Source organism: Carlito syrichta, unplaced genomic scaffold (genome assembly GCF_000164805.1).
Source record: "Carlito syrichta isolate Samal-C Ts95f unplaced genomic scaffold, Tarsius_syrichta-2.0.1 Scaffold82277, whole genome shotgun sequence".
Classification (NCBI taxonomy): domain Eukaryota; kingdom Metazoa; phylum Chordata; class Mammalia; order Primates; family Tarsiidae; genus Carlito; species Carlito syrichta.
In genome coordinates, this window is record NW_007026373.1 from 477,078 (window position 1) to 494,665 (window position 17,588).

A 17,588-nucleotide genomic window follows, 5' to 3' on the forward strand; every position below is an offset into this window, starting at 1 on the left:
CAAAAAAAAAAAAAAAAAAAAAAAAGATGGGACCCTATTTGTATTCTGTTAATAAAAGAGATTAGAGTTGATTTATTTAAAAGTGTGACAGTGTGTTTAGATTAGCATGTATGTACAAGCTTGAATTATAAAATACAGATAGTCCCCAACTTTACAATGGTACAAAAGTGATATATATTAGTAGAAACCGTATTTCGTGTACCCATGCATTCATTCTGTTTCACTTTCAGTACTGCATTCAGTAAATTACCTGATATATTTAGTGTTGGAGTGCAGATATCTCTTCAACATGCTGATTTTATTTCCTTTGGATTCACGCCCAGAAGTAGAATTGCTGGATCATACACTAGTTCTTCTTTTAATTTTTTGAGGACCCTCCATGATGTTTTCTGTAGTGGTTGTACTAATCTACATCCCTGCCCATGGTGTACAGTGGTTCCCTTTTTCCCACGTCCTTGCCAACATTTATCTCTTATCTTTTTGATAATAGTCATCCTCACAGGTGTGACGTGGTAGCTCACTGTGGTTTTGATTTGCATTTCCCTGACGATTAGTGATGTTGAGCATTTTTTCATATACTTGTTATGCCTGGCATTTTGAATTGGAAGAGAGAGGATGGTTCATTCAAGGAGCTGGGACCCGAGAGCTAGAGGATGAGTGGCATGAAATAAAACTAGAGCCGTGGGTAGGTATCACCGACATCCTTTAAAGCACTGCACTGGAATATCACTACCCTACGGAGAAAAATCTGGGAGAGCAGAGACCAAATAGTGCGTCATAGAGCAGGTGGCATTTTAACAGGGTCTTGAAGGAGGGGAGAATTTGAACATGGTGAAGAAGTATAAAGTGAGGCTAGGGGGTTGAGGGTAGGGAGACAGGCAAGTGAAGGTGAGAAAGACCCAGAACTTACTGAGAAACAGGAAGCAGTCCAACAGCAGTGCACAAAGGGAAGGAGAGGGAGATAGGGCTCAAAAAGAGACAAGAAACAGGTCATTTCACCTTAAGACACCTTTTTGCTCTCCTTTAAAACACTGCTTATTTTTAGGGTACGTTGCCTGCTGAAGCCCGAGAGAAGAGTTTATATCTTACAGCCTTTAGTGTGATTGGAATTAGAAAGGCTTTTCATATCTGCTCTCTGACGGTAAGTAAGAGTTTTCTTTCTGACAGTAAGTAAGAGTTTTCTTTCTCCGGCACCCATCAGCTGTTTCTGTACCAAATTTAGAGGGGCCACCCATCAGAAGATACTTAAAAGCTTCTGTTCCTTCTTTTCACATTGCTTGAAAATAACTTTAACTCCAGAATCAAAGGATTTCAGAACTATGTTAGCAAAGACCATTTAATCCAACTTACTTGTTGACAGTTGAGAAAGCTGAGGCCTGTAAGTAAGGTGAAATTCATTGCCCAGTGTCACAGGCTACCAAGTTGTGGAGACGGGTCTAGAACCAATAACTGAGATTGTGATGGGAGAATGACCCAATGCCCTCAGCTTCCCTCTCTTACCTCTGCTAAATTTGACTACATATACCGGAGGGATCCTCCCAAAATGGAATTTATTTATTTAAAAATTGTGTGTTTACTCTTACATGTTTAAACTTCAGTTACCTTCAAAATATTCTCTGTTTGATCCATCTATCAAGATGCTTTTTCTACTGCTCAAAGCCATTTTTTTTTTTTTTACTTTTAACTTTTTTATTTTAAAGATGTGGGGTACAATTCAGGGTTGGGTATACAGATGTTCATTATGCAGGTACCCTTGTTGATAAAGTGTCCCCCCTCAAAGCAGTTTTTTAATTCATCAATTTTGATGTTGTTTAGTGCTTCTGCCGTTTTTTGTTTCACCTCTTTCGCATCCACAAAACGTTTCCCTTTGGGGACTTTTTCATCTGGGGAAACAAACAAACAAAAAAGTTACTGGGGCAATAGTGGATGAATAAGGAGGGTAGAGTACCAGGTTATGCTGTTTTGGGTAAAAAACTACTGAGCACTCAGCATGGTATCGGCAGATACATTCATAAATCATGAAATGGGCAAACCCGTTGAAAGAATCTCAAAAAAAATAATAAATTCACTGAAGCTGAACACAGCCTCTCACAACAACACTAGTTGGTACACTGATGTTGATATGTTCCTAGAACAATTACCTAGCAGGGAAAGACTGTACTACAAGGGGTCTTCCCTCTAAAAAGATAATTCCAGGTTTTCGGGGGTCTCCCCTTCATATTCTGCTGATGTCAGGACTATTCATTGAGACTATTTTTCCAGAAATTCTTAGGATCTTAGGATCAAAAAGTACTTTGGGGCTGGGCATGGTGGCTTATGCCTGTAATCCCGGCATTTTGGGAGGACGAGGCAGGAGGATTACTAGAGCCCAGGAGTTCAAGACCAGCCTGGGCAACATAGTGAGTCCTTGTCTCTACAAAGACATCAGAAAATAAGTTGGGCATGGTGGTACATACCTATAGTTTCAGTTACTCAGGAGGCTGAGGCAGAAGGATCACCTGATCCAGGAGGTCGAGGCTACAGTGAGTCGTGACAGTGCCACTGCACTCCAGCCTGGGCAATTAAGTGAGATCTTGACTCAAAAAAAGAAAAAAGAAAGAAAGAAAAGTACTTTGGCAACTTAGCTCTTTGTCTGCTATTTATGGTTTTTGTTTTTTTTTTTAAGTATAATTCCATCTGAATGTATAGCCTATCCTAGCTATGTTGAGAGGGAATAATGAAAGTTAAATCTACACTCGGTGCCTCTTCCAGGAGGCTAGGTCTGACGTTGGACTCAGAAACGAAAGGTACAAAACCTCTAAAAGAGAGGTGAGAATTTAGACGCAAAAAAGTTGACCATGATTTGGACAACCACTCTGTCCCTTTTATCCCTTCTGAAATTATGCTCCGTTCCTTCTCTTGGAGGGACTTGCTTTGCTGGCATGCCATCCACGTCCATTAGATCATCCTCTTTCCACCCTTCACCTTGCCTACCCTGGGGTGGTGCAACCTGAGGGAGGTTCATGTCATTGATAGGTTGATGCTTGACAAAGAAGCTTAAGTGTCTCCTGTTTTTGTTTCCAGAAAATCAATACAGCTGTAACTAAAGCTGACACCTTTCTTCTTGAAAATACCCTCCCGGCCCAGAGCACCTTTACACTGGCCATTGCTGCTTATGCTCTTTCCCTGGGAGATAAAACTCACCCACAGTTTCGTTTAATTATTTCAGCCTTGAAGAGGGAAGCTTCAGTTAAAGGTATGACTTTTCCATACATGTATACAGCAAGTGTTTACTAAGCTCATAGAGTCTGCTAATTCTGGGAAGCAGCTGGTGACATACAAAGTCAAGTAGGACACAGTTCCTGCCCTCAAGGAACAAATCATCACACACAATGTAATACAGTGTAAGTGTTATTATTCATTCGCTCATTCAGCAAATATTCGTTCCTTTACTCAACAAATATAAAAGGAGTATCCCATGAATACCTCCTATGTACCAGGCAGTGTTCCAGGCTCTGGGGTTAAAGTAGCAAACAAAACAGATCTAAAAATATCCAGGCCTTCATGAAACTCACATTCTCGTTGAGAGGAGACAAGCATGATAAATAAGTAAAACTTTGTGAATAGGTTTGTGATGGCTGACATGAAGAAAAATAAAGCAGGGGAAAGGAGATAAGGTGAAGTGGTGGGTTATAATTTTAGACAAAGTGACTGAGCTTAAGTTCCACTGAGAAGATGGTGCTTGTGTCGAGACCTCAAAGGGGGTGAAAAAGCAAGTCCTGTGGCTACCCAGAAGGGTGTTCCTGGTGGAGAAACAGCACATGCGAATGTCTTGAGGTATGGCCATACCTGGTGCTCCCAGAATGGCAAGGAAGCCAGTGTGACTGCAGAGAAGTGGGATGAGCAGTTAGAAAGTGAAGTCAGGGAAGAAAAGTGCTAGAGCAAGGGAAGTTCATGAAGGACATTAGCGATCATTACGGGGACTCTGGGGCTTCTGCACACAGTTGTGCAGTGGACAAAGTCCCCAAGCAAGCAAGTGAATTGAGGGTGAAATCCAGCCCATACTTCAGTCCCCCAGCCGCATACCCTGATTTAGGGCTGCTTCCACCTAGAGCAAGGGGTGCCTATGTCTCCTTCACATGAAGCTGGTGGGGGCCAGAGGGAGCCCCAGTGCTTTAACTTCAGCTTTGAGTGAGAAGGGGATTTTGAACTCAGGAGTGCATGACCTGGCTTATATGTTGTCAGGTTTGCTATAAAAAGCATTTTGCTGTGGAAAAATAAAGACACTACTTCATGTAGGTATAGAGAAAGAATAGCAAGAGAGTAGCAGCCATCATTGGCATGACTGGGTACTTCTGAGCCCTCTCCTGGCTGAGGTTTTCTAAGAGTTTTACAAATATTCCTGAGATTTATGATGATCTATAAAACTTGATTTCTGTCATCATTTAAAAAGAACTAAATTTTAACATATACCTCAAAACCACTACATGAGACTTCAAAAATAACACAAAAGAAATGCCTTGGGTATTATGAGATATGGATTGTAAAATCATAGAATTTAAGAGCTAGAAGGGAACTTAACAAGTCAAATAATGTTTAGCTGGGAGTTTCTTTTAAAATCCAAACTAAACCCTTCCTTTTAAATACAGAAAATCTGAGTGTCAGAGAGGAAGGGAAAGTATTTTATTTAAGGTCATGCAAATAATGTAGTTATGAATGGCAAACATAAACATCAAAATTTTGACTAACCTTCAAAAATGATTTCCAAATATGCTTTACTGGTTTAAAAAAAAAAATTGATCCAAAAAGGGTTTAAGGTAATAAGTTTAAATTGCTAGAGCAATAACAAATATAATTTAGAACCTAATTTATGAAAAGTGCTGCATGTATGAAATTGTCTTTAGTGCTTTAAATTGGGAGGAAACATCAAACACTAAACCTAAGGCTTTGGGTATGATGTCATAATTTCCAGGGTGTGTTTTTTCCAGCAGGGAGAAAAGTTCTCCAACTTATTTTTTTAAAGTGTCAATAACAATAACAATAATTCTTTGTATATGCATGGTACTTTCTGGTTTACAGAAACTTTTACATTTAGCATCTCATTTGAGTTTCACTGCATGGACGATAGTATTGTCTACACTGTAGGTATTAGGAAACTGAACCTCACAGAACTAAAGGAATTTGCCCAAGTCAACATGGTCAGTTAATAGCAGAAGAGAGACTAGAACCTGGTTCTACCAATTCCCAGTTTATTGCACTTTCCACTCTACTAGACTACCTCTCCTTTGCACATGGGGACCTTGTAAAATACAGGATGAGTATTCCTTATCCAAAATGCTTGGAACCAGTATTTCTGATTTCTGGGATTTTTTTTGGATTTTGGAATATTTGCACATACATAATGAGATTTTGGGGGATGGGACTCAATTCTAAACAGGAAATTCATTCATGAAATTCATTCATGTTTCTTATACACCTTGTACACATAAGCTGAAGGTAATTCTATACAGTATTTTTTTTTTTTTTTTCTGTCGCCCAGACTGGAGTGCAGTGGCCGCTCCCGGCCACCGCAACCTCGACCTGCTGGGCTCCGGCGATCCTTCCGCCTCAGCCTTCCAGTAGCTGGAACTACAGGCGCACGTTATCACGCCCGGCTAATTTTTTGATTTATTGTAAAGATGAGGTCTCGCCAAGTTACCCGGGCGGGTCTCGAACCCGCGGGCTCAGGCAATCCACTCACCTCAGCCTCCCAAGGCACGGGATTACAGGCTGAGCCACCGAGCCCGACCTATACAGTATTTTTAATAATTTTGTGCATGAAACAAAGTTTTGGTTACATTTTTACTGCAAACCATCACATGAGGTCGGGGTGGAATTTTCCACTTGTGACACCATGTCCGCTCTGAAAAACTTTAAGATTTGAGGCATTTCAAGTTTTGGAATTATTGGGCCAGGGATGCTTAACCTGTGAAGACAAGTAGCACTGTATTAGGTGATCTTTGTATTGGTTGTCTTCAGGAAGTTCTTCTAACAACAGCAACAAAAAGTAAGCAGCTTCTAGAAACTGGAAAACCGTAAAATACCCACTAGAATTGCTATGTCAATTCACGTTTTCAATTATACTAATTCAGGTAATTTGTGGATGTTTAGGTAACCCACCCATTTATCGTTTTTGGAAAGATGATATTCTACAAAAAGATAGCGCTGTGCCTAACACTGGCACGGCACATATGGTGGAGGCTACTGCCTATGCTTTACTTGCCAGTCTGAACTTGAAAGATATGAATTATGTTAAACCAATCATCAAGTGGCTATCCGAAGAACAGAGGCATGGAGGTGGCTTTTATTCAACCCAGGTAACATCTTTCTGTCGTGTTTCATCCTGTAGACATTTTTATTTTCTCCCATACCACACATTCCACACTCGCTCTGGCCTCCGTGCTTCTGTCCACCAAGTGAACATGGCACAGATATGAATAAATGTCTAGAACTGAAGGACCCCCTAGAAGTTTTCTGCATTGATACCCTTATTATACAGAGGAGGAAATGAGCCCAGGAGGTTCATTCAGGGAGCTAGTGGCAGAGGCAAAATCAGAACTCAAGTCTCCTGACTCTAGTTCAGTATTTCCTTTATGATACTTTATCATCATGAAAATCTAACAAGGGTACGTGCACAATGAACATTTGTATACCTAACCCTGAATTGTACCCCACATATTTCAAAGAAAAAAAAAAAGAAAATCTAGTAAGGTTATCAGCAATTATGTCACATCCTATATAATAGTCGTTGCCATGTAGACAAAGGTACTGATACTCCCTTCCCCCAAAAAATAAATAAAAAGTGAAAAATATACTGATCATTCTATGTTAATCTATCAATGTAAACTCATTTGAATACATATATTTTATGTTATAACTAATTGTTATGTAGTGGTATAATCCAGTTCATATTATATATTCAGTTTAGCTCAAATGTTAACATTGCCTCTATTACCTGGATGTTTAATAACAGAGTGTGTATATCTATATATTTAAAATTTAGAGGTAGAGTAGTCCTTCACTATTAATTTAGTGATCATCTAATGAGTTTCATCTTGGGTACAATTGTAGGCTCAACAGAAAAGAATACCCTATTGATTAGCATTGGCTGCCCTCGACATAGGCAGAGAGAGTGGCCATGATCTAGTCACATTTCCTGATTTTGTAGATGAGGAAGATGTGGTCCAGAAAGACACAGTTCATTTCATTCCTTCAACAAATACTTATGTACCTACTAAATGCAAAGGGTATTGTCTTAGTCCATTGTATGTTGCTATAATAGAATACCACGGATCAAATTGTTTATAATGAACAGACATTTATTATGTCATTGTTCTGGAGGACAGAAAGTCCAAGGTTGAGGGGCCATCATCTGGTGAAGCCATTTTTGCTGCATCATTCCATGGTGGAAGGGCAAAGAGAAGGCAAATAGGGGTTGTGCAAACTCATCCCTTGATAACAAACCCACTCCAGCAATAACAACATTAATTCATTCATGAAGGTTGTCCCTATGACCCAAACACTTCCCATTGGGCTCTACCTCCCAACATTGCCACATTGGGGAACAAGTTTCCAGCCCATGAACTTTGGGGGACACATTCACACCATAGTAGGCACCAAGAATTATATAGTATCTACTTGCCTCATGAATCTTATATCACGGAGGTGGGGATGCCAACAATAAACTATAAGTAAAAGTATTACAAACTGAGATGAATGCTATAAAGGGCAGAAGCAGAACATCAAAACAGAGAATAATAGGAAAGGGGATTTTATGGCCTCACTATGGAGATACTTAAACTGAGACTAAAGAATAAGAAAGAGATCATCATGCAAAAAGTCGAAGGCATTAGGCAAAGAGTGACTTGCCTGAGGTACACGTGCAGAATATGTAGAGGACCCAGATCTGAGGCCACACTTCCTTCCTATCCCTACTAACAGCAAATTCCTTATTGAGGAGGGAGAGGCCTTCCTTCCATTTCCATACTGGGGGCCAGAATCAGTTTCTCTCAGTCAGCTGGAGTTTCATCTCCAGATAATGCTGCCCTACTAAATATATTTTTGTGTCTTGCTGATTGTTGATAGGACACAATTAATGCCATCGAGGGCCTGACAGAATATTCACTCGCAATAAAGCAACTCCACTTGAATATGGATATCAATGTCTCTTACAAACACAAAGGTGACTTCCATCATTATAAGGTGACAGAGACGAATTTCCTTGGGCGGCCAATAGAGGTAAATGAATAATTTTTTGGTAGCATTTTTCAATTAGATGGGATCATTGAAATAATCTGTTCTGGCTGGGCACGGTGGCTCAAACCTGTAATCCCAGGACTTTGGGAGGTGGAGGTGAGAGGATTGTATGAGCTCATGGATTCAAAACCAGCCTGAGCAACATGGCGAGACCTTGTCTCTACAATAAATCAAAAAGTTATCCGGGCGTGGTGGCGCATGCCTGTGGTTCCAGCTACCTGGAAAGCTGAGACAGAAGGACAGCCTGAGCCCAGCAAGTCGAGCTGCGGTGGCTGGGAACAACGTGCCACTGCACCTCAGCCTGGGTGACAGAGTGAGACTCAGACTCAAAAAAAAGAGAAAAGAAAAGAAAAGAAATAATCTGTTCTACCCTTATTTTACAAATGTATTTATTCATTACTTGAACATATGTTGAGTGCCTGCTATGTCCTAAGCAGGGGTTCCTGCTATATCGTGGACACTTGGGATTCAAAGCAGAACACCAAGAGCCTGTGTGCTGGAGAAAGATTGTCATTTAAACAAAGAGCAAAAAATAAGAGTCTTGAGGGGTACATAGAAGTACATGGGGGACCTCCCTCCAGATCAAGGCTGAAAGGTGGGAGTTAAATGTGTCCAGATGTGTGGGTTAAATTGGAAAAATCAGAATAAGTTAGCCAGGTGAAGAAAAGTGAAGAATATTTTAGACATAGATAACAGCACACACAGCGGTATAGAGAGACAGGAGACATGTTTGGGTGTCTGCCGACTGTAACCAGGTTGGAAATGGCTTTTAGGTTTCCCAACTCCTTGCCCCATGTCCTTTGCTACTGCTGGTTTTTTAAAAGTGAAAACTTTGATGACTTATGAGAATTTCCCAAAGAAAAAGACACATTAGAAAAACTAGGTCCTACATTAATATTAGCTGCCTGTACGCAGCTGCTAATAGATATTTTTAATTAGAATGTTTATATTATTTTTAAGAATATTTAAATACACAAATAACTGGAAATAATCTTGATTGTCTACATACTCCACAAATCAGTATTTGTAAATAGGCATGAGAAATAAAATTTAAAAGTGCAAACTGGTGGCCCATAGTAAAAAATTTTTAAAAGACATGGATATGAATATAGACATAGACATAGATATATGCCAACATTTAAAGATCCAGAGGTTTGAAAGAAAAATCTGATTCCCAACTTACCTTGAAAAAACATAAGATCTGACAACAGGACTCTGAGCATCGGCATGCCTTCCTGGGAATCGGCCTCGGGATTCCTTTGCTGCAATCCCCACCAGTCACGTAGTGTGTGCATATGCATTTAAATCCATACTTGCTCTGTGCCTGGGCCTCTGCAGGCATTTGTGCTTTGGAAATGTGTCTCCTTTCCCTGGGAGCATTTAGAATTCACCAGATTCACATTCTAAGCTCTTGGCCTGAGGGCATGGTAGGCCTTATGAGGTGGTTGAAATTCTTTTTCTCTAGAGTGGTAATGCTATAAGGGGCCTCTTGACATCTTAAAATAATCTGAACCTCATCCCAGATTGCTGGCTCCATGTGAAACCTGGACTGTTATTATCTAGTATGGAATTTTCTACTCCAACGTTTTCCGAAATGTGTCACATAAAAGAATAGTAAGTGGGTGAATAAGCACCTAGTTTAATGAAGTTAACAAGTTCTTTAATTCAGGATCCCCCTGTCCTTTAATATGCATGTGACTAAGTGTGGTGACTCTGAGGGGAAACAAAGGGGCAGAGGCAGGGCACAGTGCATACCATTTCCCAAACTTATTTTCCATAGATGCCTTTTCTCATGCAGCATCATCTCAAGGCACTCATTTTCTGGCAAATGCTGCTATATTCCATCAGAGAGAACAAGAAAGTCGATTGGTTCTCCTATGTCTACTAGCATTTGAAAGAAGAAGTGACACACTTTAATGCACGCCGAATCCCCTTTGGCATGAGTGTGCTAGGCCAAAAGAATGAATGGGAGGCTGCAGACGTGGAGTATTCTCAGGTCCCTTGCTCGAAATCCTCTCTCCCATACTTTCCAAAATCAGGGAGCATTTGGATGGTAGAGTTTCTCTAGAAAAGAGAATTTCATAACTCAGTTCATCTTCACTTTCCTCCTAGCCGAGTGGGGGGAAAAGAGCAGCAGCAACTAAGGGTCTGGGTGAGGTGCTAGTGGTTTTGGGTGCGGGGTTTCCACAAACAAAGGCCAGTGACCTGTGGAAGAGATGAGCCATCAAGAGGTGGAAGAGGGATGTAAAGGGAGAAGTCAGAGAGAGCCAAAGATAGACTACACCCACTCTGGAGTTACAGTTATGTGGAGGTTCCCCCTCTCAGTGCTAATGAGGACAATCTCCACTGAGACACAAGAGCCAGTCACCAAAAGGAATTTATTCGGTTGGCAAGGGAGATGAAGATCCAGTTTTGTCATAGCTATGTCTAAATGAAAATGTAACCAAAAGTCACCTCTGACATGTTGGCTCCCACAGATCTCAGATTTCTCATTTCCATGTAGAAGGGAAGGGGAAAGCGGCCACATTTTTTAGTGCCTTCTGTGGGCATAGAATCATCAATGTCTTACCCATTTGCTCTCCTGAGCCTTCTGAGAGAGGAGGCTGGTAGGGATCAGCCCACTCTTTTTATTGCTCTATCTTCCCTATCAAATAACAAAAGAGAGTACGGTTTCTCTATCCACCTTTCCAGGTACCTCTCAATGATGACCTTGTCGTCAGCACAGGATACAGCAGTGGCTTGGCTATGGTACATGTGAGTATTTAATTGAGGCCAGCAGGGAGTCATGTGTCTATTTTGTACTAGGTAACATAAAAACCAGGGACTTTGCCACAAAGTCACAGAAATCTGGACTTAGTAATCATGACTAAGGCAAAAATTTCTGGCAATCTTTGTAACTGTCCTCACAATTTATTTTTTAAAATAACTATGTTAGTCCTTGTATTATACATTCTGTTTATTCGCAGAAATTATATATATAATTTTATATAGGTATATAACTTGAATGATCATATATGTATATACACATAAATGTGTGTATATATGTATATGCAAATGTGTATGTATGTCTTCTTTCATTAGCAATAGTCATATCTCATTTATCTAGCATCTTTGGGGATTGATGCATTATATGCAAAGATGTAAAGACTTAAGTTTCTCTATTTTAACCACTTGGCAGCTGCAAATTTTTCTAAGCTGTATATGTATATCCATGCACTTTTAAACTGCATGTTCTGAGCATAAATTAACATTCTATTGATGATTTCAATCATGTTTTTTTTTTTTTTTTTTTTTTTGAGTTGGAGTCTCATTCTGTTGCCCAGACTGGAGTGCAGTGGCTGCTCCCGGCGACCGCAGCCTCGACCTGCTGGGCTCCGGCGATCCTTCCGCCTCAGCCTTCCAAGTAGCTGGAACTACAGGCACGTGCTACCACACCCGGCTAATTTTTTGATTTATTGCAGAGATGAGGTCTCACCAAGTTGCCCAGGCGAGTCTTGACCCCGCGGGCTCAGGCAATCCACTCACCTCAGCCTCCCAGGGCTGCGGGATTACAGGCTGAGCCACTGAGCCCGGCTTAGTCATGCTTTTTTCTTTAGTACATGTATTCCTTCAAGGACCATATATAAGATTGCATGGGGAGAGTGGATTGTCTATTTTTCTGTCACTTCTGGTTGCTTTCAATATGCCTACTTCTGCCGGGTGTGGTGGCTCATGCCTGTAATCCCACCACTTTGGGAGGCCAAGATGAAAGGAGTGCCTGAGCCCAGGAGTTCAAGGCCAGCCTGGGCAACATGGCGAGATCTTATCTCTACAAAAAATCAAAAACCAGTCAGATGTGGTGGCATGTGCCTGTAAACCCAGTTATTCAAGGTTGAAGCAGGAGGATCGCCTGAGCTTAGAAAGTTGAGGCTGCTGTGAGCCATGATCGTGCCACTGCCACCAGCCTGGGTGACAGAGTGAGACTCCAACTCAAGTAAATAAATAAATAATGACATACCTACTTCTGGCAGCATCCCTGCCCATCTACACACACCTATAATGTGTTGTTTTCTATGATGGTTTGTGAACTGAGAGTAACTTGTAAGGTTATATGTAAATTAAAGTGTACAGGCTCAAGGACGAGAGCCTTGGGAACTCTCCCACAGCATAAAGTGCTCAGATTTGACCACATGGGATTTGGAACAAAATTCTGACTGATCAGAAGTCTTTTTTTTCTTCTTCTTCTTCTTTTTTTGCTTACTTTGGGATGCTCAGCTTTGTTTCAGACTGTGGAGTTTGCTGAAAGTCCAGCTGCTGGAAAAATGAGTCATTTATGTACACCATTTGTAGGAATATGAAAATGATACTTTAAGCATTCCATTTGCAGTGGCAGTGCTGCCATAACACCTTTTTCACTTTCCCGTTTTAAATAGAATCTTCTTTCTTACTTTTTCCAATGTAGGTAAAAACTGTAGTTCACAAAACCAGTACCTCTGAGGAAGTTTGCAGCTTTTATTTGAAAATTGATACCCAGGAGATTGAAGGTACAATAGTATGATTTATACTATAATTTTGGCTAAACTAAGAATGTTAAATAGAGAGCTTCCCTGATTAGGAAAATGTGCCTACTCAAAAACCAAAATGTCTTCATCAAATTCTTTAGCAGGTTGACAGCCAAGTGAACATTACTGCCATTTATTATAATAGATGTAACTCTTTAATAAGACTTGAAAACTGGTCACACACAGTGGCTCATGCCTGTAATCCCAGCACTTTGGGAGCCGAGGCTGGAGGATCGCTTGAGGCCAGGAGTTCAAAGACCAACCTGGACAATATAGCATGACTCTGTTTCTATTTTTTAAAAATTTTTTAAATAGTTGGAAACTAATATTAAATAGCAATAAGTAAGCTAAATGTATTTGCTATTGATCAAGAGGGTGTTTTGACTAACTATGTTACTTTTAAAGAGTGTAACTAGTTGTAAAGACAGAGAGGTCTAATTCCAGAACCTTGGATTTATATTACTTTTGTGTTATGTTCTAGTTCAGGACGCTGAATTCTCTTACAACCATGTTGGTTTTCCATCCCTTAGCCTTTCTGTATTCTGAGGGGTCCAGCAAAGCACATTTTGCCAGCTTCATTAACTTGGTCTCTCCAGTACTTACAATCTTTCCTTTAAATGTGTCCCTAACCCTCTTTTTTTTTTTTTTTTTTGAGTTGGAGTCTCACTCCGTCACCCAGGCTGGAGTGCAGAGGCACACTCACGGCCACCCCAGCGTCGACCTGCTGGGCTCTGGTGATCCTTCTGCCTCAACCTTCCAAGTAGCCAGAACTACAGGAGCGTGCTACCACATCCGGCTTATTTTTGATTATTGTAGAGATGAGGTCTTGCCAAGTTGCCCGGGCTGGTCTTGAACCCACGGGCTCAGGCAATCCACTCACCTTGCCCTCCCAAAGTGCTGGGATTACAGACTGAGCTACTGAGCCCAGCACCCACCCCCCTTTTTTTTAAACCTGTAATGTTCACATCCCTCTGCTGATTGGCTCTGCTTTCCCAATCCAAAAGCAAATCCACTTGTCCACTCCAGTCATCCTCCTGTCACCATTGTCCCCAGGCTCAGCACGAATGCTGCTGCCTCTGCCCTAATATCTTCCCTCTGTGGTGCTGAAGCCTGTTCTTAAATGAAACTTCCCAACTATCAAGAAATCCAGACATCTGCTCTGTCTCCCTCCAACATCTCCCAAACATATTACCCTTACATATTTATCTTAAATGACTTCTACCTTAAATTATAAGTTCTTTGTTGGTGTTATCAGTAGCCATGAATTTCCAAGTCAACAAAAATGCCAACTTCCAAATCACAAGTCATTTTTAAGTATGTTCAGAGACTTGCTCCTTAATGATTCTGTTCTGACAAGTTCCAAAACAACTGCGAACAGTTAACTCTCATATTTCTTTGTTTGTTTGTTGTGTGGACCAGCATCCAGCTACAGAGGCTATGGTGGCTCGGATTACAAACGCATAGTAGCATGTGCCAGGTGAGCCCGTTTCCACAAAGGGGGTACATATTTCAAGGTCTCACTTTTGTTATAGCACTATTTTTTTTTTTTTGCATATTTTTGATTTGTAACATACCCAGAAGATACAAAATTGTTGAGTTTTTTAATGGAGAACATAACAGTATTCTTAAATAGATACTTAAATAAAGAACAGTTTTGCTTTTGCAAACAGTATAATATTAATCTTTCTGTCATTCAAAAGGGTAGAGATGTGATATAAGTATTAGGAAAAGAAAATACAAAGGATTCTCTCATAAGAAGCTCCTAGTCTCTTACTTTTAAAAAAATCACATGTACCCAACAAAATCCCTGGTCATTATCAGACAGTGGTTCTCAACTCAGGTGACACACTGAAGACAGCTGGAGAGCTTTTGGAACTGTCCAAAGCTCAGACTTCACCCCCAGAAGCCATGCTAATGGTAGCCAGGGCTGAGAACCATTGATGTTTAACCTCCTGCTGACTAAATACAGAGGCCTAACTTGGCCATTGTGTTAGTTTCCTATTGTTGCTAGGTAACAATGTTTTGTAAACTTAATGACCTAAAACAACGCAGATATATTATCTTATAATTCTGAAGGTCAGAAGTCATAAAATTAAGCGGTTGGCAGGGCTTCCCCTGGAAGCTCTAGAGGAGAATCAATTTCCTTGCCTTTTCCATATTCTAAAGGCTGCCTGTTTTCCTTTGCTTACAGCTCCTTCCTCTGTCTTCCATGCCAGCATTACGGCATCTTCCAGTCTCTCTCTCTTTCTCTCTCTCTCTCTCTCTCTCTCTCTCTCTCTCTCTCTCTCTCTCTCCCCCTCTCCCTCTCTGACTGTGACTCCTTGCTCTTCCATCATCTCCTTCTTGGGTTCTACTGTTTTTCTCCTACAGGAAGACCCTTGTGATTATACTGGGCCTACCCAGATAATACAAAATAATCTCTCTATCTCAGACTTTTAAGCTGAAAAGTTCCTTTTGCCACATGAGGTAACACATTCACAGATTCAGGGAATTAGAATGTGGATATCCTTGGGGGTCATGATTCTGCTTACCACAGGCCACCATCCTAAAATGTTTGTGGGAGTGTAGGGTTTTTTTAAATGCGCAGACATTTTTGGCTTTGGTGATTACACAGAGTGAAACAGTTCACAGACTTCTTTCCTATTCTTTCCATTACCCTTCAATCCCTCCTGTTGTGTTCTGTCTTCTTAACCTTTTGTGTTGCCAATAGCATTGATATCTAAGGATGGCATTTTGCTATTTTCACTCATAATCTCATGTGAATCAAAGTACTCAGTATAGATAACTTGGAAATTCAATAGGGTTATGTAAAAGATTAGAGCTGAAAGAGACTTTAGGAATGCAGAGTTATTCCCCTATTTTATAAATAAACAAATTGAGACCCAAAGAGGTAAAGTCACCTGTCAAGTTCTTGCAGAGGCAGAGCCAGGGGCTCAAATCCCCAAACCCTGATGCTCAATCCAATATCTAAACACGTCTTTCAATCGGTATAATCTGAGACCCTGATCCCAAGGAACAGATGCTTCTCTGCCTTCTCCTCAACCAGTTGTGCCCCAACCTTGTTGGTGGTCTCAAGCCCAATCATTCTCTTCTTGGGATTTCTTCACTGTTAAGACCTACTAGCTTCCTCATTAGCATTCCTTCCTTCAAGCATTATCCTGTTTCCTTCCTTGGCCAACCCATGCTCTCTGTCCTGCTCAAACATCTTTCCTCATTCCCTGATGTCTTTCCGTTAAGGCCTTTTCCTTTCTCCACCCAACTTCCTCCTCCTAACTGCCATTTCTGCTCTTGGGTACCTATCGGCTGGGGAGGGGCATGATCACAGTTATGTTTAAATCCATAACAGCTGTCACACAGAAATGTGAGCGGAGCTAGACTCAGTGAATGGGAGGTATCTGGGGTCATCCAGAAGGGCTGGCTCTCTGATAGGAGGGTAGGACGCCTGTGGGATAGACCCTGCCAGTAAGTACTCAAGTGGCCTTAGCAAATCAGCTTACTTCTCTGGGCCTCATCTGTAAAGCAAAGATATTGCATTAGCTTATCTTGAAGTTTCTGCCAGTTCTAATTGTCCACAACTCTGCTTATATATAAAAAGACTCTTATGAAAAAGCTCTTATAAAAAACTCATTCATTTGACTTTCTTGACAGAAGACTTAATTCCAGATTGTCAATATACAAAAGAAAGCAAGTAGAAACGCAATATTGAATGTTCTATCCTTTGGTTTTTACAAATTGGGGACAGAATGTTCCAAAAAGGCGGGTGGAACATGCTTTTGGCCCTGTGACACTGAAGCTGGGTTGGGTAAATTCCAAAGTAACTGTGTAGTTCTTATTCATGTAAGAAATTATTTGCCTTTAAATACTCTCTCTCCTGATTAAGAAATGCCAGCACGCAGTTGCTGTGTTCAGAAGGTCTCTTTCGTGTATTTAGCTTTTTACAACCTCTCTGTTGTATTCATAAGAAAGGAAAAAAGGATTTCATTTCTCTCGCAACAAAATGCCTTTGGGGAAGGTTGCTGGTTTTGGCAGCAGGCAAAAGACTTCTTGAAAGGAGAATTTCTGTTCCACCATTGAAACAGTCTCCATGGCAACCAGTCATCAAGTCTCCAGCAACCTTTTCATAGACACTCTCCACTCAGGAGGCCCTTCTCCATCCTGTTGACAAAGTATTTGCATCTGTGAGCAAGAGTTCTCTGCAGCTACCCTCTGATTAGGGAGATGTTCAGATGTCACATTACAGTTCCAAGATGACTTATATTCTGTTTTAAATTGTGAACTTGGTGAAGGATGGGGTCAAATTGTTATGAGTCAGAGATATTACAATAGTTTTAATTATTGTGGTAAACATGACATCTAAAAGTTCTAATAAGGACTGTTTTATGTATGCTCTATGAGGTGTGATTGAGGAAAATAGCTTGCAAAATATCTCCTGTTTCACTAATACTCATCCATGTAGGTGAGATCAATTCATTTTCCCCCTTATGAAGCTATCTTCCAGTTTCTTCCTTTAATCTTGACTGTTCTTCCAAGCTCCACTCACAAATACCCAGCTGCCTGTCAAGCACCTTGAGGTGAGGCTGGAAACTGAAATCAACTTTTGTAGAGCCACACTCCCCCTGCCGAGCCCCTGTCTCGGCCCCACCACATGGTCTCTCTTTAAAGTTCTCCAACTTGAATGGTAGCTCCAAGCCTCTACCCCCAAAAACAAAGTCTTGGAATTAAAAAGATAAATTTAAAACACAAATTTATACTTCTTCACACATAACTTTACAA

The 17,588-nt window shown here is 40.8% G+C and overlaps 1 protein-coding gene across 1 annotated transcript in view; it reads left to right on the forward strand.

Moving 5' to 3' along the window:
* C5 (complement C5) overlaps nucleotides 1–17,588 on the forward strand; it is a 99,493-nt gene that overhangs the window by 70,079 nt on the left and 11,826 nt on the right. The window contains exons 27-33 of the mRNA XM_008055730.1: nucleotides 1,046–1,141; nucleotides 3,064–3,235; nucleotides 6,130–6,335; nucleotides 8,104–8,256; nucleotides 10,966–11,028; nucleotides 12,716–12,797; nucleotides 14,235–14,292. Of these exons, the coding sequence (XP_008053921.1) occupies nucleotides 1,046–1,141; nucleotides 3,064–3,235; nucleotides 6,130–6,335; nucleotides 8,104–8,256; nucleotides 10,966–11,028; nucleotides 12,716–12,797; nucleotides 14,235–14,292 (830 nt within the window). The remainder of the gene's footprint in view (nucleotides 1–1,045; nucleotides 1,142–3,063; nucleotides 3,236–6,129; nucleotides 6,336–8,103; nucleotides 8,257–10,965; nucleotides 11,029–12,715; nucleotides 12,798–14,234; nucleotides 14,293–17,588) is intronic.